Source organism: Podarcis raffonei, chromosome 1 (assembly GCF_027172205.1).
Source record: "Podarcis raffonei isolate rPodRaf1 chromosome 1, rPodRaf1.pri, whole genome shotgun sequence".
In the NCBI taxonomy this organism is placed as follows: Eukaryota; Metazoa; Chordata; class Lepidosauria; order Squamata; family Lacertidae; genus Podarcis; species Podarcis raffonei.
This window is the reverse complement of record NC_070602.1, coordinates 137218417-137240755: the sequence shown is the minus strand read 5'-3', so window position 1 is coordinate 137240755 and position 22339 is coordinate 137218417. Positions and strand designations below refer to the sequence as shown.

The 22339-nt window shown below is 41.4% G+C and overlaps 1 protein-coding gene across 6 annotated transcripts in view; it reads right to left on the bottom strand.

The window, feature by feature from the left end:
* ERBB4 (erb-b2 receptor tyrosine kinase 4) overlaps positions 1-22339 on the bottom strand; it is a 787830-nt gene that overhangs the window by 490286 nt on the left and 275205 nt on the right. For all 6 annotated transcript variants that reach the window (XM_053364631.1, XM_053364650.1, XM_053364658.1 and 3 more), the window contains exon 2: positions 308-459. In XM_053364631.1, the coding sequence (XP_053220606.1) occupies positions 308-459 (152 nt within the window). The remainder of the gene's footprint in view (positions 1-307; positions 460-22339) is intronic.

Here is a 22339-nt window from a genome sequence, read left to right as displayed (position 1 = left end):
GCATTGGCAACAGCTACACCAAAACAGACACACATCCGTTCCAGGGATCTATTGCATTCCTCCAAAGGCTAACATTGTCTTTTACAGAGTACAAATTAGAGCCCTATGGGAACTTGCAAAATCAATCTGACTAAAGGCCACAGCAGGACACCTGCACACAAACACCCTGTGCACCACTGGCAATATAGCTCTACATCACCCCCTAAAAATCTCTGTAGAGTTGTCATCTGTACACAGCCTCAATCTGTCATTGCAAAACCAAATGTCAGCTCACATGTATTTTTAAAGTAGCAGAGATGTCACTTACCCGTAAGAAAGAGAGATCTCGGTTATGTTCAATGCTGGTGATTTCTAGGTTACCCATAACTACCTCGCAGTTCTCATAGTACTTTCGCAATGCACGATACTGTTGCTCAAGATCAGACAAAGAGCTTAGCTTGTTCTCCGTGCCAGCACAAACTGGAAGAAAGATGAGGGGGAAGAAAGAATTAGAATTAATGCAAATATACAACTGTAGCAAGATATACAAGAGCAAGGTTTCTGTACATGATGCATTGACTCCATTAGACCATGCCTCTTTACTCCATGTATTATGCTGGAAGCAAAATGGTAATATATACAAAAGTAAGCTACAATCCAGTGAATTCATTTGAGCAAAATGTACAAAATGGTTCATGCCCACAGGGTGTTTTCTCACTCTCCTGACTGTCGGCCATTTAGCCAACCTCTTCCACATTCAAATATGCTTTTGAAAAATCCACAAGATTTGCAGCAACAGAACACATGGGGTAGATACAGGTGGGATTCCAAACAGAAAATGAGAAAAGCTTCATTACGTTCCGTGATCTGCATATGTGCAACTCTGCATTGAAGTTAATATTCACAATGGGATTTCAAGCATGTGTATGCTGCAGTTCAAAAGTGGTGTATATTGAAATGGGATCAGAAGATCGGTAGTGATGCCTGAAAATATATCAGTGGGGCAGGGTGCGGTGGCCAATCCCAACTATGGAAAAATGCTTATAAACTGAGCTAGTTTGTGGTCATACACTGACATAACTTTTGCAGCATCTTAACAACCACTCAAGAATCCAGGATAATGAAATAAATTTTGATGTCATCAGAATTCACTAAAGGTTTGTTTTAAATAGCCACTATAACTTAAAGGCAAAGGACCTAAGTAGGTCTGAATACGGTACACTGCAGACGGGGTGTTTGGATATTACCAAATGAAAAGGAAAGACTTCTTTTGGTAGAAGGCTTAGCCAAAGCACACGTGGGGCACAGAAATACAAGTAGTTTCAGAATGCCAAGCAAAAGAACCTAGGTTTCAGTTATTTTGCACCTGAATGAAACAATCAAATTTATGTGCCTTCTGTGCTCTTCTGTGCTCTTCTGTTCTGTTTTGTTTTATTGGTGAATAGAGATGGAGTCCAGGGCAAGAAAATGTGCACCCTCTCAAGCTCACCACTGCAAGTGCCTCCTTAGTGCTACACAATAAACCAAGGCTTGCTGAAACCAAACACAGTGATGCAGAACAATGAAGGACCAGCATGCACAGTTATCTCTTGAAAGCTTTTGTGGGATTACCAGTTTCATGTAACCAACATGCTTAAGTATAATTACTGCATGAAGGGGTTAATGTAATAGAGTAAGCTGTTCTGCCAGACTTCTTTAGGTCACTCCCCTTCACCTTGGGAGGAAAGTAATCAAGCCTATTGTTCCCTTTTAGTCTACCTGAGAAGCTTAGCATGTAAAGATGTCTTAGCTGGTTGTTCCTTGCTCAGACCTCATGGCTCTTACAAGCCATTATTGTGTACCAATAATTAAGGAACTCTCACCACTGTAACTAAGCCAAGTTGTACTGCCTGTGCCTTCTGAATGCTGCATTGAAAAGCACCTCAACCTGATGTTTGGAGAGTAAGTAAACTAAACGTGTGGTCTTTTCCATGCTACAGGAAGAGGAAAGTTTGGGAACTCACAAGGTCATATTTTAAAGGTCTGACAGCCTATGTTTCCATGCTTTGCTGCATATTTTGTGATTTAGAAGAAGAAGAAGAAGTTATTATTATTATTTATACCCTGCACATTTGGCTGGGCTTCCCCAACCACTCTGGGTGGCTCCCAACAGAATCTCTGCTGGGATTCTCTCACCAGAGAGTACTTGCCCCAAACCTGGATCTTGGCATCTAAGAATTCTCTTTTCTATAGACCTATCTTTTCCTTGCCACCAACAGCTTTTAGAATTATGTTATCAATAGTAGCAACAGTATGAACCTCTTCCCCTCACTTTTAATTGTAACTGCCTACAAGCATCATCTACTAACTTTTTTTTTTAAAAAAAGAATTTTGAATTATTATTTTTACCAGCATATTCTTGCACTGCCAATCAAGAATTTTATCAGAGAGAAGAGGAGGTGGTAGTAGTAGCAGCAGTGTGGGCTACCCAAGTCATAGTGCTAGTTGCCCAAGAGAAGCCACCTGTTGCTGCAGGTCAGGTCTTGCTGCCCAGCTCATGTCAGGTGCAAGCTGAGCCCAATCCAAGTAATTGACAGTTTATGTTCCTGGCAAGTCAGGAGCAGTGTGTTGAGGTTGGGAAGTCAGCAAACAGTTATTTGATTTTGCAAAGACCTTGTTGACAATATGGATGCCCTGCCCCTGCATTCACATGACCAGATCACACAGACATTAGAAACTCATTAAAAAAAAAGAAACTCATAAAGAAATTGATGTAATTTGCAGGCAGAAGAGCATTTTCAGGGGCAAGGGAGCTTGGTTCAAAATATATCCACATCTTGTGAGATGGGCAAATATGTATTGCAAGCCAGATTTTTTTGTAGCCGAAGGACAGAGAGAGTGCAAAAGAACCCTTTCCCCCAGGTCCAGACAGTCCCCAGTTGTGGAAAAAGAAACTGCATTTGAATGTAAAGGTTGGATAAAACTATGCCAAAACCTAAAATCATACAAACAACCACCCAGATTCTGCAGCCGATTCAAAGACTTAGGATGCCCAGCTTCAGGAGGGGGAAGGGAGTACGTTTCTTCCCTGATTTTATGGCAAATGTAGTATCCAAAAGGGGAATACAACCTCTACACTACAGAAATCTCTCCATGCAAATTTCCTCTTGGATTTTACTTACTTAAAAGTGTACATTTGAACATTCTGGCAGCTCCAGCAATCTGGATTACTGGCCACCACTGCACAGTTTAATGGTACACACAGCAGCTAGGTGCTCTGAGTATGTGTTGGCTCAGCACCATGTTGCTTACAAACATCCTATCCAGAAATTATAAAACTCCATGCCTGGTCCAAAGAGGATTCTCCAGGAATTCATTCATAAATCTCTTGCCTTTCAGAAATATGAGCCAGCATGATATTTTGGTCTATTTCTATCCTATGCTAAATAAACAGCTATTTGAGTTCTCCACCAACCCCATCCCAAATATTTTACCCCCAAAGAGGAAAGACTAGAGGCCAGATTGGTTTGATTTCAGGAAGGATTTTAAATTTAGGAAAACAAGCATAGAGACACCTGGCAGCAAAATGCAATAAGATGTATTTCGGGAAGAACATTTTCTGTCTGTATCCTTTTGATACATTGGAGTAAAATACCAAAAGATGAGTAGAGCATTGCGGGAGAATTCTTTCAGTTTAGTGACAACCTTTCTGACGAGAGCCTAGGAAATAAGTTCCAGGTTTAAGAGAGTTTCTGAAGTCTGAGATGGAGCAGAAGTATATTATGCAAATCTGCAGACAGAAGAAACTGACACAATTGTTTCCTTGAAAAAGAAACCTGCAAGACATAGCTAACCATGTGAAAATGACCCCTGTGGCGCTGGAGAAACACAGGCCCTATTTATAATGACAAAGGAGTGCCTTCTTAAGTGAGAATAGTGTCAGAATCCCGACTGGAGGTCAGAATCAGTAAGGTTCTCTACAAGATTGCAATTGTAAGTTTCATAAAACATTTTCGTACAGTATGTTTAGATATATTATGGCCTTATAAGAAAGCGCCTTGCTACTCTTTCAAGATCTGAGTAGAGAGACCAAAGATCTCCTGTTCTGGAGAAAAAAGAACAAAATGGGTTTTGGTGTAGCAGAGTATAAAAAGCCAGACAGAAACCACTAGAGCCCCAGAGAAGGTTCAGTCATGCTAATGCAGAGGGCTGCCATAGAGGAGTGGCAGTAAGTGACAGTCAGGAAGCCCCAGCCATGAATTCACACAATTGCCTAATTTCTCATCAGGCTACAATAATAATACCAGCCCACCTTACAGTAAAGTTGCAAGAATTAGTGCACTGTAGTGATAAAATATATTATACCACGACAACCTGCCAGGGTAAGTGTGTCTACATATGGGGGGGGGGGAGAGAGAGAGAGAGAGAGAAGAAGAAGAAGGAGGAGGAGGAGGAGGAGGAGGAAGAGAGCAAAAGAAGAAATGGCTGGGAGAAAACTTTCCAAAAATTAGCAGGAAGTTTTCTCTTCTATAGAGTAGATTTTTAAAACTGCAATCTGACATTGTACTGTCTGTTCTCTCACCACATTTTCCCACATATATATCAACCTGAGATAAAGGCACACAAATTGTGTTGGACATGTATAAATTGCTATACAGTTGCCAAGTATTAATACACAGAGCCTTCTGCCTGCTTAGCAAGGAAATTAGGAGTCATATAGATTTATACATATTTTTAGCAGCCACCCCAATGCATGACAACAAGCAAAAAACACTGATGCTATACATGGAATGAATTTGGCAAACTATGGCTAGTCCAAAATATGTTTAATTATCAGAAAGTGAAATGGCAGATGTTGAAGTTTGAACACATGACATTGTCCAACTTTTGAAATCTAAACGCAAGTTTTTTCTATAAAAATATCAGCACTGACACATATCTACTCAGAATAAAATATTCAACCCCAAATGTTGACACCTGCAATGAAAATACTAGGATGGTTCCAGACTAAGCTAATCATACAGTAATGACTACCTTCAATTTATTTGTATTTATGTTCTTAAATTTATAACACACTTTTCTTCTACCCACTCTGGGCTGATTTTGGGGTGCACATGGGGGGAAAGGATGGGGGAAAGTCCTGTTGTACAAGTGGAATTCCTTGAACAGGACTTCTGCTGATGGGACTTATTAGCTGAATACCACCCTAAGTAAGGATCCAACACCAACTGAAATTCTGACAACAAAGAAGACTTTAAACAGAAAATATATTAACCTGCTACTGTTTTCAAAAACCAAGGCTGGTGTGTGGCCTCTAACTATTTTAGCCATGCATTTTTTGCTTTATTGATGGTGCTGTAGGAGCTGCGCAACCACACATTGCATCTTCCGCATTCTGCTCCTGCTTTAATGAGGTTAACTGTTTAAATGACAGATTAATAAATACAAAGAGTTCAATGGCATATTTTTTCATCACATCGTAAAACATGCATTCTGAAATTTATTATATGTGATGGACCAAACAAGAAACATAGAGACAGAGCTACATTCTACAAATGATTACAGAAATATATAGTCATTCTGCAGTTACCCCTTGATTAATTCCATTTTAACATTTAAATAATTGCTAATATTTTCAGGAGCACATTTTCGATAAGCCAAGGCTGGTTGTTTTCTTTTATTTTTAATTAACTTTACTTAATGCAACACTACGCACTTTTGTGCATCTCTCCTCATCAAAACTGCAGCTTACTTTTTAAATTGCTGGAGCTGTTTGTGTGCGAGAGTGTCATTTTACTTTAAAAAAAAAGGAAAAGGGGAAAAAGCTTGTTAAAGAGGGGCTCCGGAAAAGACTACCAGCCGTGCCTCTCTGCACGAGGCCTTGCCTGAGTAGAGCACGACTTTCATTTGCCAATCGATTTGCCAATCAGGCGGTATATACACAAGGCATTGCTCACAAGATCAGGCCCATTGATTTCAGAAGTCCATTTATGAAAAGAGAACTGAAAATTCACTTTCCCATGTCAGCTTAACGACATGGAGCACTCTTTTGAACACAACTGCAATGTGTTTGTAAGCTTTTTCTTATAAGGCTTTATCAACCTAAATTGTTTGGCTGATACAAGTAAAAACATTGCTCTGTAGTCTTGAAAGAATGTGTTAAACCACACATTGGTACCCTAAATGCCTCTATTCTGAAGCCTCACAAATAGGCTTTTAAGAAAGATGCCAAGGGGCCAGTGTGTGCACCATCGCTAATCTTGATGTAACCACTTGTAACTTTTAAAGGGTTTTTCTGAGGCAGCAGCAACCTGAAAGGAGGAGATTGACTTAATGGTAGTCAGGAGTCCAAACTGGCCATTAAACAAATGAGGCATCTGTCCCCAGCATCAGGTCCCTTGGAAAAGGCCAAAGAAATCATCTTGAGGTTGCCTAACAGTTCCAGAAGGACTAAGTTGCCTCCATTTCTAAGGCCCTGAAAAGGGTCCACAGGGTCCCATTATCTCAGACTAGTCCTGTTGCATCTGTTTCACCTCAGCCCTCAGTCTGAATCAGGTGCTTTAAATGTGGCTGCTTACTTTTCAGCTCATGCAAATTGTCTGCTAATATGCACAGTTAATATGTGCTGGTTCGAAACCCATATAGCATGCCACAGTGGCAATTTGCACAATCAGGGAGAGATTCCAGAGCTCCCCTGATTACAGAAGATGCAGCCATGCTACAGTCTCCCACTCCATCAGCTCACATATTATTACGCTCCAACTAGCAGATCGCCTGCATTAGCTGCAGAGATTATACATAATGGCCACGTTTAGCATGTGAATCTGTGCTAAGTGACTGTGTAAAATAAAAAAAATAATAAACCAAAAGAACAGTATGTTCTCCATTATGCAAAATGCAGCTGAAACAGATTTGCCACAGAAGACCATGCTTACTTTACCATCTCACTGCCTTCTCCCCGGACTATGCCTGCTACTTCTAAGAAAAACTTTGAAATCTTGACAAGACTCTCTCCCATGACTTTGCAAGAAAGCTACACATTTTGTTACCTTTCCTTTCATTTTGCAACAGTTATTGCAAGACCCATATTCTTCCTTTCTTCGTGGTTTTGTTTCCCAAGTTCTTTCCTGATTTTACAGATGTCCTAACATTTCAGAAGGGTCCTGTAGCGATTTTACTTTTTTGAGATTGCAGTGTTACATTACCAGAAGGAACCAGCCTATAAACCAGCAAGCAATGGATGCTAATACAGAACACAATTAGCAAGTGAAGCACATTACCAAATACCAGTCGGTGGGGAAAACTGCAGCAGAGGGCTATTGCCCACATGTCTTGGCAGTGGGCGGGTGGAAAACAGGATGCTTAACTAGGTAGATATAACCAGGTAGGTAGGCCTTTGGTCTGATTCTGCAGGGCATTTTTATATATTTATGCAATACTGCTAAGCACCTGGCAAAAGACATGATGGTGATGTTGAGTAGGGATGCTGACAAAAATTGCTATGTCTTAATGTGGTACCAAATGCTTTCAAAGTTCCATACTGGGACTTATGACTGCTACATAATATAAGTATTTCTTCAAAGCTATAAATAATTTTGGGAACTAGCGGATACAGGATGTATCTCACACTCAAGTTCTGTTTGCATGACAGACTTCTGCATATGCAACGAAACTTCTCTTTCCTCTTGTGACACCTGGAAGCCCCTGCACACCCTCTAAAACTTGATCCAGAGAGTTGGGGACCCCTAAGGGTAGATTTGTGGGGTGCACAAGAGGAGAGGGGAGGAGGGGGTAATCCTGTTGTATGAGTAGAATTCTGCTTGCACTGCATAGGATGCAACACTACATTTGCTTTATAAGAAGTAGTGATACATGCAAATATTGGGAACTGTTACATCTTATTGAAGAACAAATACTTCGGAAATATTCTCTGCGTCATTGCTTAGTTTGTGAACTTTTTTTAGGACACTGTACAATGAGGGCAATTGGTCTGTAGTTGGAAGTGAAGCAAATATTTTTAGATTTGACAATAATGGACATGAAAAACATTTTTCTTCCTTGGTCAACAATTATTATTTTGTGTTATGGCCCATCTGTAAAGGTGTTCCTATGTTTAAATACTGCACTACTGTGAAAATATGCTGGAGGGTCTACACCATGCACACAACTAGCTACAAGCTCTCCAGGCTTTGCCAAAACCATCTTTCTAACTTAGGCTGGGAATAAATTAACTGCCGTTCCCGTCCTCCATCTCAATTTCTAACAGCCTTTTCCTTATTTTGTTCTAGCATTGTTTTGCCTTGAGCTTAAGTCCTTAACTCTAACATAGGTACCGGACTTGACAAGCAATTAGAGCAAGCAATTTCCACTCGTCAAACCTTGCTAGATTTGTCATCTGCCATCTGCATGATCATCTGGCTCTCCTCGCGGCCTTGCTGTGAATATGGATCTACTTGCGTAGGAATAATAATAAAAAAATGGCACAAGACACCATTCTGGTGGGAAGAAAGTGACACAGTGGAGGAAGCTGATGTGAGAGTTATTTGCATGTTTTAAAATTTGTATTTCTTGATGTTTTATTATGGGGGGGTCTTTAGGAACACTGCAGCTCTGCCGCTGATATGAATATATGAAGCTACTGTGCAATTCTAGATATGTTTACTCACATATAAGTCCCTTTATGCTCAGTGGGACTAGCTCCCTTGTAAGCATGCATGTAAGATTGTAGCCTCAGCCTCAGTGCACAATTACCAAGCTAAAATTTCTCACTGTGAGACACAGCTCACATTCAAGCAGGCCTAACTGGGCATTTGAAGTGGAGAATTCTCATAACCTAAGTGACCATCAGACACCTAGGGGCCGCCCATACTTTGGGTTAATGAGGATTGTGAACCTCTTTCACTTACTTTAATTCACCCTTGTCCCTGTGGCATTCTCCTCCAAATACTGCCCTTGCACACTTCCTGGCCTGAATCCAGAGATTTCCTATGCTTTGCAAATCCAAACAGCAGAGGTGAATCACAGATGTAGGAGGATTGTTAAAACTGATTTCTAGATTAGTTTATGGGTGTTTAGTATAACTATGTTGATTTTTAAAAACTGTATTCAGTGCCATTTGGTGAAAAGGTGGAACAGCAATTTTAAAATAAATCAATATCCCAAACTTTATGCCCATGGCACAAATACAAACTGAAATATGAAACAACATATAGCCTTGCAAAAATGCAAATGACAACTCTTTGGCTTTCTTAAGTAATGGTTCTTTCAGAAATGCATTATGCAGTGAAATTTAATTGAGAACCAATCATAAAGTTGGAAGGGACCTAAGGGTCATCTAGCCCAACTCCCATCCAATTTGAAACCATAGTGGTGCCTGCTTAGCTTTGTAAACGTGCTAACACTTTTATTGCTGCACCGCTAGAAGGCAAGTCTATATTCTGCATATCATAGTAGTGTGCAAGTGGGAATCCCCAGGTAAAAACATATAGAAAACTACTATGTCAAGGAGAAGTATATGCTATAAACATTCTCCCTAGTTCCTAGTTTTTTGTGGTTGTGTGAATTAGTTTTGATTTTGCATTTAATCATGTGAGAGTCCCCCTGCCACCCTTGCAGCAGCCTGAATTAATAAAAGCATTAACAATGCTTGAGAGAGAAGATGCTATTGTGCAGATTTCACCATCATCCTCTGAATAAAAATTGTCAGTCACAGATCCAGAAGCTAGATTGCAAAAGCACCACTACTAAACATGCTTTGATGTGCAAATAGACAGAGCTACACATATAAGCAAATATATATTTAACAAGATACTCTGGGTAGGATTATTCCCCCCCCCCCCATTGTAAGCATTAGCTATAAAATTCCTATTGTTCTTACATGTTTCTTCAGAAGGCATTACAATGCACAGAAGCAACAGTTTATTCTAATGAGAGAGATATTCCTCACTGGGCTGAGCTGTATTTTAGAAAATGATGCTGAGAAGCTGCAGCATTGTGCTCATACATGGAGCTGCGCTGCGCTGCCTGCCTGCCTGCCTGCCCAGGGGGGAGCCCAGCTAGCAGGTGAATCCCCCTAACAGCCACAGAAAGGAGGGCTGGGCTGAGGTTGCCCCTTGCTCCCCTCCCGCCATCTGCATCCGCTCACCATGGGACTGAGACACCAGAAACATTACAGTTGTTTAAAATCTGATATCCTGCTCAAAAACAACAACACGAATCTGGAGCAGCTTACAACCTCTTGTCAATAACACTTGCTTAACAATAACCTGCTTAGCTATGATCCATCCTAACCAAAGGCTGCTAATGCATCTTTCTAGATCAAAAGCACTGCACAACCACTGCTACTCTAAAAGGCATTCGGGTGCATTGGAAACCTTGTGAAACAAGAATGGTTTGATTACTCTGGAATGGTAAAGGGATTAGCCATCTGTGGGTAGGGATGACCCAAAACCATAAAAACCATACAGCAGCCTGATTGGGGGTTGACTTTTGGCCACTTGCCTGAAAAGTAAGAGGCAAGACTGTTTGTCCACCCAAGCCTTTTAAAAGAGAAGCATCAGCTATGCACCTCAAGTAACAGGCAGCTAGATTGACTGGACTAGCCCCAGACTACTGGGATGATCTTTTGAATAGACTAGATGAAGCTGCTATTCTCTGCTCCTGGGCTGCCCAGCAAGTGAAGAGTGTGAGCAGTTATAGAAGAGAATGGAAGAGCTTCTGTGTCTTTATTTTTTGTGTAAAGGTGGGAATTTCAGAATACAGATTCTTTCACCCGTGCATCTGCACAGCTAAAACTCAATGCACCTGTTAAAGATACAGCAGTCCTGTATTTCTTTGTTCTTGGTTACCCTACAATGCATGGCCAAGCCGGCATTTGAACGCAGGTTTCCTAAGCCTGTTGCCAACACTTTGCCAACTGGTCCAAATGTTTTTCACAATATTTCCAGTATTTCTGTATACGCTTTAATCTCATAACAATGATTTCTCCTCTAAAGAGCATTCATTAGCATTTACAGTTACTCCTCTGAGTTTACTGAGTGAAGCCATAACTCAGAAGCATAATGTCAATTGCTATTTCTCATGTGCAGTGACAAAAAAATAAAATAAAGATACCACGCACCACTAGCCTTTTAGGGAATAGTGCAATTGAACAGTTATTCCTGGCATAGGGAAAATGAAGATGTTTTCTGTTTGCTAGGCAATTTAAGGAGGGGATTTACAACTATTTGTAACAGCTATTTCCAAATGAACTGAGAAGTGCCTGAAAGCCTTTCAGTGAGCTTCATTCTTTCTTCTGCTCCTAGAAACTAGCAAAACATCCAGCCATGGTATCATACATACAGTCATCACCAGAGGTAACAGGACAAAGCATGGGATGGAGCAACTGATGCAAAGATGGGGTCCTGTCTCCCCCTGTGCTTTCAATAGTTGCATAGAAGTTACAGTTTTTCATGTCCCTGCAGGCAAAACTGCACACACTCATCACCTGCACTCCAGAAGCTTAATTCTCCTTTGCCACCCTGGGCCATTGTTTCCTCCCCACTCCCATCTTTCCATTTGTAGGTCTAACTGGTTACAGAAAAAGCTCTCCTATCTTGTGACTAAAGGCTGGTTTCGAAGAGGGATGAGATGGGGGAGAGGGAGGGAGGGTAGACACAACAAACTTTGTGATGAATAATCACAAAGCACAACAGAGAAGCCCTTTTCCATGCATGAGAGTGTGTGTATAAAAGAAGAATAAATTCACCCAGGAGCTTCTACAGCATCTGTTGCGATGCTGGGACCAAACCACTTGCAGTCCTTACTGAATTATGTTTCCTAGCTTCAAAGCATGAAGGGTTTTTCTTCCCTCACTCCTTTGTAAAGCTGGCACTCTCCTAGAGGACCAAGTGTCTGCTTAACTTGCACAACACATTGCTTTGGTACAGGAGGAAAGAATACCATAGCAACTCCAACAACACAAAACCTCCTTTGGGATTCAGCTTTTCATTTGCCTTTGAATGTGGGGGGATGGGGGAGGGAGACTGAACAGAGGGGGGCTTGAGGGCTGCAGACATTTACTTGACGTTAAATGTGTTTTAATTAACAGCACACAAAAACACTGAAATTTGTGCCCATTCATTCATCTGATATCAGGCTCAACACCATTCAAACCAATGGCAGCTTGGACACCCATCTCAGTAAGTTAGAAGAGAGCTCTTATTTTCCACCTCAGAGTTTTAAACCACGTTTGGTAAATTACAGGAAACTTTTTTCATCTCACCATCATGGCTTGTGCAAGAGAGATGCCTCTAGTGGTGGCAGTCCAGAGTGGTAGTGATCAGTATTTAACTTCACCAGTCACAGATCAATGTAATTATGTGTAATTATTCACCATTTGATTGCACTACAATTACCATGTAGTTACAGGCTAACTCTGTGGTTACTTGTGCCATAAAATTAAAGCATTACCCTGAGATCCACAAATTACATAATAATCCTCTCCCAAAGTCAATTAGTAATTGCCACATAATCCATAGGTCACATAATGAAAAGGTACAAATATCTGTTGTGGGTAATTAGACTGAGTAATGGCCTAATTATAGAGAACCACGCCCCAATATTCTCCTTTTACTGCATTGCTGAGCTAGAAGAGGACTAAAAATTCAGAAAAAAGAAAAGAAAAGGAACTCTCAACAAACATTTGGGAAGTGAAGTGCTTAAGTATAAAATGTCCCCTTTAGGGCTTAAAAACCCTCTATTCAACTGAGCAAGGATGAAATTAAAATTAACTGACACTGATGTTTCTCCAAAGCTCCTCCAGCGTATTGGGAGGCTCAGCAGAAGATGACATTCTTCCCAATTCCCACAAGTTTAAGAAATATTAAATTAAACTTACTGTAGAATATTTTCTGCTGATCAACACAGCAGCTCACAATGTGAATAAAGCAAAACAAAAATACCTTAAGCAGTTTTCCAACGGAGCTTTATGTTCCCTAACTGACCTGATCCAGCAGGGAGGAGGAAACAGGGGCTTCTTTCATCTAGGGGGTTATGAGCTGCAGATCCTGATCAGAAGCTCCATCCTTCTACTCTGAAAGCTCCTTCTCCTAATCCAAGTTATTAAGCAGGCTGGTTGTGGTTATAATGGTCTGGTCCAGATGACACACCAAGCCAAACCATGGCTTTCTGTGACTATGGGAGCACATGGTCAAAAAGGAGCTTTCAGCCACTTTGTTTCTTCTCTCCAGCCCTGTTTGCTACTCATATTGTTCCACACTAAGCCAAGGTTTGGCTTAATATGTCATCCAAACCGGGGTACATTGTTGAACTCTTTTCACACTAACCATGGTTAGTTCTTGGTTGTGGCTCATGGTTAGTGAGGAGAAAGCCCTAGTCTGGATAACCAGCAAAACAGACCAAGAAAGAGCAAAGCAAGTTCAAGCTCCTAAGCAAGAGTCCGCATGGTCTCACTTCGCAAAGATTTGGCTCAGTGTGTTGTCTGAATCAGGTCCTAGAGGAGAATGGAGAATGCATTTTGTACCTGCTCTCTACTTCAGGTACAGTGAAAGATGTCTAATAAGAAAGACTCTGTACACACATAGCCATTGATTGATACAAGGTGTTTTGTGTTCCGTTTTTTATCTAGATCAGCTACTGGGGAGAAGGTTGGAAGAGAGTTTTTGAGTCTCAACAGCAAAGCCAAACCGCCTCCACCCTGTAAATTGTGTGCCTAAGCTCTCAATCCAGCCCCTGATCCAATGACCAGGTTAGCCTGAAGAAGAATTGTATGGAATGCTTTCCCACCAATGAGATGGTCTGCACATTTTCTTTGCCTTAGTCAACACTTAAACTTTTGTTGCAAGTTACGGTTTTTAAATGAGACATGCTATGGCACTGATTAGGCTATTAATAAAAGCCAGCTGCTTGATTGAAAGAGGATATCAAAACTGGTGCTGCTCCTCATGACATTTCCTTGCTCTCTCTCTCTCTCTCTGTAGTTTTGCTTGATTTATAGGGATTTTCTTCACCGAAAACAATTCCATAATAAATTGCAGAAGCTGACTTTCAGTGGTGATGAATTCAAGGAAGTCAGTAACAAGCGGAAATCCAAGTACTTTCCCACTACCATTAGCTGATTCACTACAAATGGACTTAGTTCACACTTTGCCCTAACCAATTTTTTTTTAAAAAATCTGAAAATCTGGTTAAACAGCAGGATAAATGACATGGGCACAACTTCATTAGGTATCCTGCTTCCTTCTGCATGTCCTGTTAGAAGCAAAAAATTTGTCCAGCGTTGTCCCCTTTATAATAATAGAAAGATACTTGGGGACATAATAACAAGCTGGGGGGGGGTGCTAACCTGTGGCCTTCCACATGTTGTCCGACTTCATCAGCTGTAATGAGCAGGGCCAATGGTCAGTGATGATGGACTTGTGGTCCGGCAACACTTGCAAGGCCACAGATTAGGCACCCCTGCATTACAATAAACATGCTGGGCAAAGGGGAATTTTGAGAGCTGTGTACATGTTCCATGTGCTGCACACTGGCATAGGTAAACCATTAGCAAAAACTGCCAACTCAAATTCAAGCTGAATCTTCAGAAAACACAATAGCAAGGAACTTGCCTGCTTTTAAAATTGCAAGCTGACAATTCTAGTGGTCGTATGAAATGCACCGATGCAGCAGCTATATTCCATATTCAGCAGATATAGCCATCTCTACAAGGGATGAATACTCTGAGAACCGGAGTCTTGCCGTCTAGAAACCCCTCTGAGATAGAGTGGGGCTGATGCTGTGGGATCAAATAGGAGACTTTCTACGGCTAACATCAGCAAGGTTTCACAGAAACCTACTGAGTTTAGATTGTATCAAGTGGGGACTGAAAGCAAGCAGCTGTTCCCTCCTCCCTGTCCTTTGGATACAGGATGTGGATTCACTCTTGGCAGTTTGGTCCTCCCTCCCCTCACATCTCCCTAGCAGCTTGCCCCACATTGTGCTTCATTTGGGACCTCGCAGGAATAATGATCTCCCAGCCCCAATGGGCTTGGTGCCCTGGTAGGGGTTAATGCCATGGAGATAGCTTGCCCCAAAGCCAGCCAGTCACCTGAGCACCCTGCCCCCAAGGGTGCATGGAAGAGACCATTCTCTGTGAAGAAGGATGGCACAGGGAACAAATTGGGGTTTGGCTTTCACTGGTGAAAGTGACCCCTGCATCCGAGCCTCTCAGCATGTTCCAAGTGCTGCCTACACTTTTCTGCACTTCCATCCAGTCCTGACCAGAGTTCCAGCTGGAGGTCCCTGGGTGGGGGAGCCAGTGGCCAGCCAGGTGTTGTTGGGCTCCTATTCCATCAGCCCAGCCAGTACGGCTAAAGGGTCGGGGGGGAGGGGGGATGAGAGCCATCATCCAGTTGCCTCTGGAGGACCACAGATTCTCCACCCCTGCCTTTGGGAGTCATGTCCCTTTATGTTCTTTTTCTTTTAAAGGCTCATAAAGCCCAGCTTGCCTATAGGAAACTGCTCCTTTGACCTTTTTTATTCAGTCATGGGTTTTGTCCCCCCCCCAAAAAAACCATGTTTAAGGCTCCCAGAAATGGGAAGAGTAGTCAAGGGTGGGTGGGGACACCCCCCCAGTTGCTTTTCAATTATGGCTTTTCAATGATGTGGCTTTTGTTTTCTTTCAGGGTCCCCAGTGATTTTTGAAATACTTTTTTTAAAAAAACCCTGACAAGGTGTTAAGCAGGTGACGAAAATATGCCTTAGACGTTAGTCAAGGGCAGCAGTATAATAAAGTCAAGGACAATATTAAGAAGTATTGGAACAGAGCCAAGCTGGGCTATCGAATAACCTTGCTGCAGGTCAGTAACACTGTATTTGAAAGACAAGCCCGTGAACCTTAATGGCTTGCTACTAATTCAAGTGAAGGAAACTCACATTTCCACAGCTGAAAAAAGCTAAGGTTTTCACTGTTACTGATGATGAACTTTCATAACATTAATATCCAAATGAAGGAGCACAATAAATACAACACACTTGCAAGGAGTCCGGGCATTATTGTGTCCTCTTTCCCCCAGCCCCCGCTACCCAGATCATACATACTACATGTTCTCAGCTGGAAGCAAGAAGCAGTGGTAAAACAGAAGAAAAAATGTTTACAACAAATCCAGTCAGTTAAGTGCTGTCTTGTCTGTTATGCTCTCCACGATGCCACCTCCTTGTCCAATCCCCCAACCCCACCCCAGACTTCCACTACGTGTAAGGTTGAAACTCTAAACACATTTGTTAAATGCAGTAAGAATTACTTCCATGTAAATATCACTAAGATCCTGCTGGGAATTGATTTCCATGGCATTTACTCCCTGCAAAGTATGTTCAGGATCATAGCCTGGGTCCTTATCTACTGTATTCCATTTTGGAGGCAACGAAGGAGAGTATTTTATTTTACTGTGTTTTAAAACCTTGCCTTCAAAGAGCCCCATGCAGGTCGCACATTTCACCCCTCACCTACATCCCTTTATCAAAACAAGAACCTTGTGTTGTTGGTTAGGAAGAAATGGTGGTGCGGATTGGAGTCTAAAGGGCACCATGTTGACTAGTCCTGCTCTACCTCCTATACTGTATCTTGTTAGCTTATCTTGGTTACACTAGATGTAGGCTGCTGTTCCTTGCTAACTGATACCCACTTCTATCTGATGAGATAGTTGTAGCCATACAATTGGGGAGCAGACCACCAGCTGCCTCAGGAGTTACATTTTGCTGTTTGATGCCACCAGAAGTAAATACAAGTGCACACAAGCTCTGGGAAACAAAAGACCTTTCTTTAATATTCTTGTCTATTATCTCCTGTTGCCCTTAAGCAAATGTTAGGGGCCTTGCTGCTTTCTCCCCCATGGCCTAAATGGGGACAATGCAAAGGTCCATTTCATCTAACTTCTGAGGGCATTTGTGCATGTGCAGGGGTTTCTGAAGGAGTCATTACTGCACGCTCACAGCGTACGGAATGTGACCCATTTAAGGCACAAAGCAAGACTTGTGACTGAACATTCCTGCATAATATTAAGGAGTTGTCAAAGCATGTGCAAACCAGTTGGTGGCAAGTGGTCCCATGCGTGAATTTACCCGCTGCAAAGGGTCCTTGAAGCTACTCATCAGTTCTTGGTAAACGTCAGTGAATCTAATTTGACAATAATGAGCCTATGCATCAATGTACGTCCCGCCAACCTCTGGCTTTCCTTTTTAAAAATAATAATAATGATAATAATAATAATAATCAAGCCACAAGAGACTAGCTACTCAGTGTTACAACAGAAATCTGCTGATGAACGGGGCTCACTTCTGTGCCCTTCATTCTAACAAAAAAGACAGAGTGCCTGAATGCAATCACTTGCAGTTTGTTACAACTAAAACAGGGGCTAATAGGAAAGGTTTAATTAATAACAATTATCCAGAGTGTCAGTGTGATTCAGGCAATGTCTCCGAGCATGAAGGAGACGCTTGACACTTTGCTTCCATGTGCGGACGCAAGAAATTTCTAGGCAAAGTTAATGGAAAATGAGCGGATGACTGCTGCCGCAATTCAAATGTACTGTAAAATTATTGAAATGATGCCAATGTCACAGGAATGCGCTTGGCACTAACTTCTGTGATCATTAGCCCTTGCTGCATGTTAATAACGTTTGGTCAAATACCTCGAAAGCGTGTCACAGATTTTCTTTAAAAAATAATAATCTTACAGGTAACTGTTTTCTGTCTTCATTATATGATGTACAGATAGAGAGACAGCTACCATTGTTCCTCTGGGGGTCAATATGCTGGTTTATCAGAGCTCTGAGCTTTCTGTGCTAAACCCCCGTGATCTCAGTAATGCAACACTCTGATTGCTCTGTGGTGACTCTGGATCTCGCCTGTTCATGTCAATTTCTCTTCTCGGAGGCGCCTGGGCAGGGAGGAGAAGAACGGTTTTTATGAAATTCCAATTGTCTAAAGCGGTAGAAACTCCTGTCAGTCACAGATGGTTTATTGGCTGAGTTCACCAGCAGGGGGTCTCAGCTTGAACCTCTCCACTATAATTAGTGTCATCGCAGTCAAATGCAATTTGTCTTTTTAAAATATAGGAAGAGGGCATGCTAATGGTCCAGCTGACACTTCTACAGCAAAGTCTCAACAAGTGCGCGGCAGCTTCTCAGTTGATAGGAAGGTATGAAGACCATGACCTGCACAGTACAGCTTTGAACAGATTTTACTTCCTGGGGGCTGTGTGTGCATTTCCCTTTACAGAAGTATTTCCTCCACCTAAAACTGCAGGTAGAGTTTTACATTCTGTTGTGTTTTTTTTAAGAAGTGCTGAACTTACTATTGAAGGGCCACAGCTCAGTAGCACAGTACCTGCTTTGCCTGCAGAAAGTCCCAGGTTCAGTCCCTGGTGTCTCCAAGTAAGGCCAGGATTGTTTGTTGGCTGAAACCCTAAATAATAATAATAATAATAATAATAATAATAATAATAATAATAATAATAATATATCTATACCCTGAACATCTGGCTGGGCTTCCCCAGCCACTTTGGGCAGCTTCCAGCAAAATATTAAAATAAAACAAAATAAAATAATATAAAGAACTGCTGCCAGCCTGTGTAGACAATGCTGAGCAAGACAGACCAGCAGTTTGACTCCGTATAAAGCAGGTGATTATACTGCAGTGAATATACAGACTCATGCAGACCTTAATAAATGCAGGCAGCACAATGAAAGGGGGTTTAAGATTGAGTAGCCTGGTTTATCTACCAAAGAAAGGAAAATGTCAAGCCTCCTCCGCACTTTCAGAGGTATTACCTAAACCACAGTAATATTCTGGATAATTGTTATTAATTAAACTGTTCCTATTAAATCTAGAAAGTTTATAACTACCGCCTAAAACAATGATGATTCATATTACTCATTCCAGCCAGATGATTGCACTCCTGTGAACAGTGACTAGGAGGTCCTGAATAAAGAGGGACTTAGTCCAAAGTAAACACGTGTAGAATTAAACTGCATGGCTCTGGACACCCAGGAGAATGTTCTTTCTTTCCACTGCACCCATACAGGTATTTAAAGAATTGTTCCATTCAACAAAGAGAAGGGGACCTTGGCAGTCCTTGCGGTTTTGCATTATTATGATCATGCCTAGGACCCTTAGACCTATGAGACTGCCACTCCTGGTATGGCCCACGGAGGACCTTACAGTCCATAAATCACAACCCTTTGGAGGTCCCGGGCCTCAAGGAGGTTAGGTTGGCCTCAACCAGGGCCAAGGCCTTTTCAGCACTGGCCCCAACCTGGTGGAACGCTCTGTCACAAGAGACCAGGGCCCTGCGGGATTTGACATCTTTCCGCAGGGCCTGCAAGACGGAGCTGTTCTGCCTGGCCTTTGGTCTGGACTCAGTCTGACCCCACCCCTTTCTTCTTTTTGATGGAACCCCTTATATGGGATCCTGCATATAAATTTTCCCTCTGCCCTTTTACTGGCCCATGTAGGACCAGCATGGATAGCTGGCCCTGGTGAATATTTGATGTTTCCTCCCCTTATGGTCTTGCTTTATGGGCCACCAGTAAAACGAGGCTGCATTCTAAGCTGTATTTTAATCAATTGGGTGGTGTGTTTTTTTGTTTTGTTTTTAACTGTATTTTATATTTGATGTTAGCCGTCCTGAGCCCAGTCTTGGCTGGGGAGTAGGGGTATAAATATATTATTATTATTATTATTATTATTATTATTATTATTATTATACACCACCTTCTTCCCTGATGGGACTCTATGCAGCTTACAGATATAAACACTAAAAATCAGAAAAAAATATCATTAAAAAACTATCAATATATAAAAAAATGTTTAAAACATACAAATAATCACAAATCGCTGTGACTGATGTGCTTTTACCAATTACCAGTGGTGGATGGGTTTAATATTCAGCTTTTACAGCCTGGGTAAGCCTCACTGATTTCCATGGAAAGTGGCCCAGGTGGTGCTGGGAGGGAGGGAGGACATGGATGGAGTACACATTCAACTGCATCCGCGTCACCCAGGAGAGCCCTTCAGTTGTCTGGAGAGGTCACTTCCTGGTTGGCGTGGAGAAGCAGTTTTCAAAGGAGCCCAGCGACGGAAGTGCGCAACTGCCCCTGTGTTGGGGGACACTGCTTCATGTTACACCTCTGATTCCAGATTAGATATTTCAGAAGCATTTTGAGAGCTGACATGGGTGTGCCTGCCCAATGTTTCTGCCGTGACCTAGCAGTTTGTGGTGTTGTATTGGTGACCAAGCTAAGTAGTTGCTGACCTAACAATTCTGAAATGGACAACTAGATGCCTCAAACTGGACTTTCCAACCCAATCCTAAAGATCAGGGCATCAAAATAAGGAATGCTATACTCAGATGTGAGTATTGTTGGGCTATAAGTGACTAATATGATTCATTTTTGTATACAGAATCCAATCCTAGCCTAATCAACACTGTAGCGAAACTAACATGAGTAAACCAAATTTCTCCCCTTTTCTTACTTTTATACTTTGCATGTTCCTCTGAAGAAACTTCATTTCTCCTTCTAATCAAGTGATTAACTTTCACAGAAATCAACCCATCACTTCAATTTTTTGGATTATGCTTTATCTCTGTTGCAGCAATTGCAAATATCATTATTGCCCACACAAATGTGCTGTGCAGCCCTGGCTTTATCACGAAAGGACTAGTTATCCTTTTTAGAGTAACCAAACCCTTATTTGGTCACTTTCATATCTGTTGATGATGATATTAGTACCACACAATAATCTTTCATCTGCTTTTCATTGTTTATCATGGCTGTTATTCAGAGCCACTGCAATCCTGGAAAGCTGTCACTCATCTGTGCTATTGTTCGCTCTTGAAAATATGGAGGAGCCCATCTCCCATGACTTATTTAATATATATCCATGGAACTGAAGGCAGAATAGTTTTTTCTCATGGTCAATGAATACTTTATGTATTCTACTGAACACAATATTTGAAGTACAGTGTTTGGAAAGTTCTGAAGTCTTATTTTGATTAGAACACACAAATGTGCATGCACACACACAGAGAATATGATATTTGATTCTTTATCTACCTAAATCAAAATTAATCTAACCCTAATTTAAACATTCAATTTCTCCTGGCTGTAGGCTTTAAAAACCAAAAGGATTTGCAATAATTCCTGTCTAAAATACTAGCAGCCAGCAGGGTTTCCAGACTCAACTATTCAGTGATCAGGGCTTGACTTCATGAGATTCAAATATTCATAGAATAGTAATAAATATCTGAATATATTTGTGAAGGTGCTTTCTGAAGTTATAGCAATAAGCCTAAATTCTAACTTTACTTGCATATTAAAAGCATTAGAACTTTGTTTTCTCAAGATCACCAAGATGCTCATTTCCAGACTGATGTTTTATATAGAAATGTGAGAGCTGGATAATTTAGTTCAAATAATGGAATATTCAGGCTTAAAGCTTCAACAACACAGACTTCAGAGGAGGCTTCTTTCAAGCAACACACATTTACCTAGGGATTCATCAAATTTGTCCTGTCCCCCCCCTCCCGATCCTCAAACACCAATCAAAGCCCTAGGGAGTATCACAAGCATAACTCTTTTAAAAACCGTGGGCATAATTTGGGCATGTGCATCCATGTGCAGGTGCTGTGCATGGTTTTGAATGGGGTGCAGATCTCTATTCTTAAACACCCAGCTAGCTTGTGAAAGTGTGCACACCTCCGACTGCCCATGTTCATCATCATTGTCATCGTCAATGTAAAAAGTAAACCTAACAGGATTAGTGGCAAAATGATTGTCAGTACCAGTGAAACTATGTTGGGAAGCAAACCTAAGAGACTACTGCAGCATCCTTAACAATCCCCATGACTAGAAAGGGGGAGCATAGCTCAGTGGGAGCGCACCTGCACTGTGTACATGGGTTCAACCCATGCCATTGCCAGTTAAAAGGAACTGGAAGCAGGCGACATGAAATACCTCTGCCTGAGATCTTGGAGAGCTGCTGCTAACCCAGTATTGGGTTAGGTAAATAATAATAATCAGAGGAATTTGGAAAAGTATAGCTGGGAAAATGTGCTACTGGGTAAGAATGTAGTCAAGGAAGTAATGGGGAAATCATCTGCCAACAGGCTCAGGAAAAATCCCTTTTGTTCCACTGTATTCTTTGGTCTAGATCTTTCTGAAATTACAAGATGGATTTTGAAGAGTAAAGCTGAACCTGGAATAAACATGATAATTTGTAGAGGAAATATTCATACATCATGCACTGGTCACAATATTGATGGTTTAACTGAGCACTTAATCTAGTAGCAATAAATCAATATATCACATGACATGCAAAATGAGAGCAAATCACTTGTTAT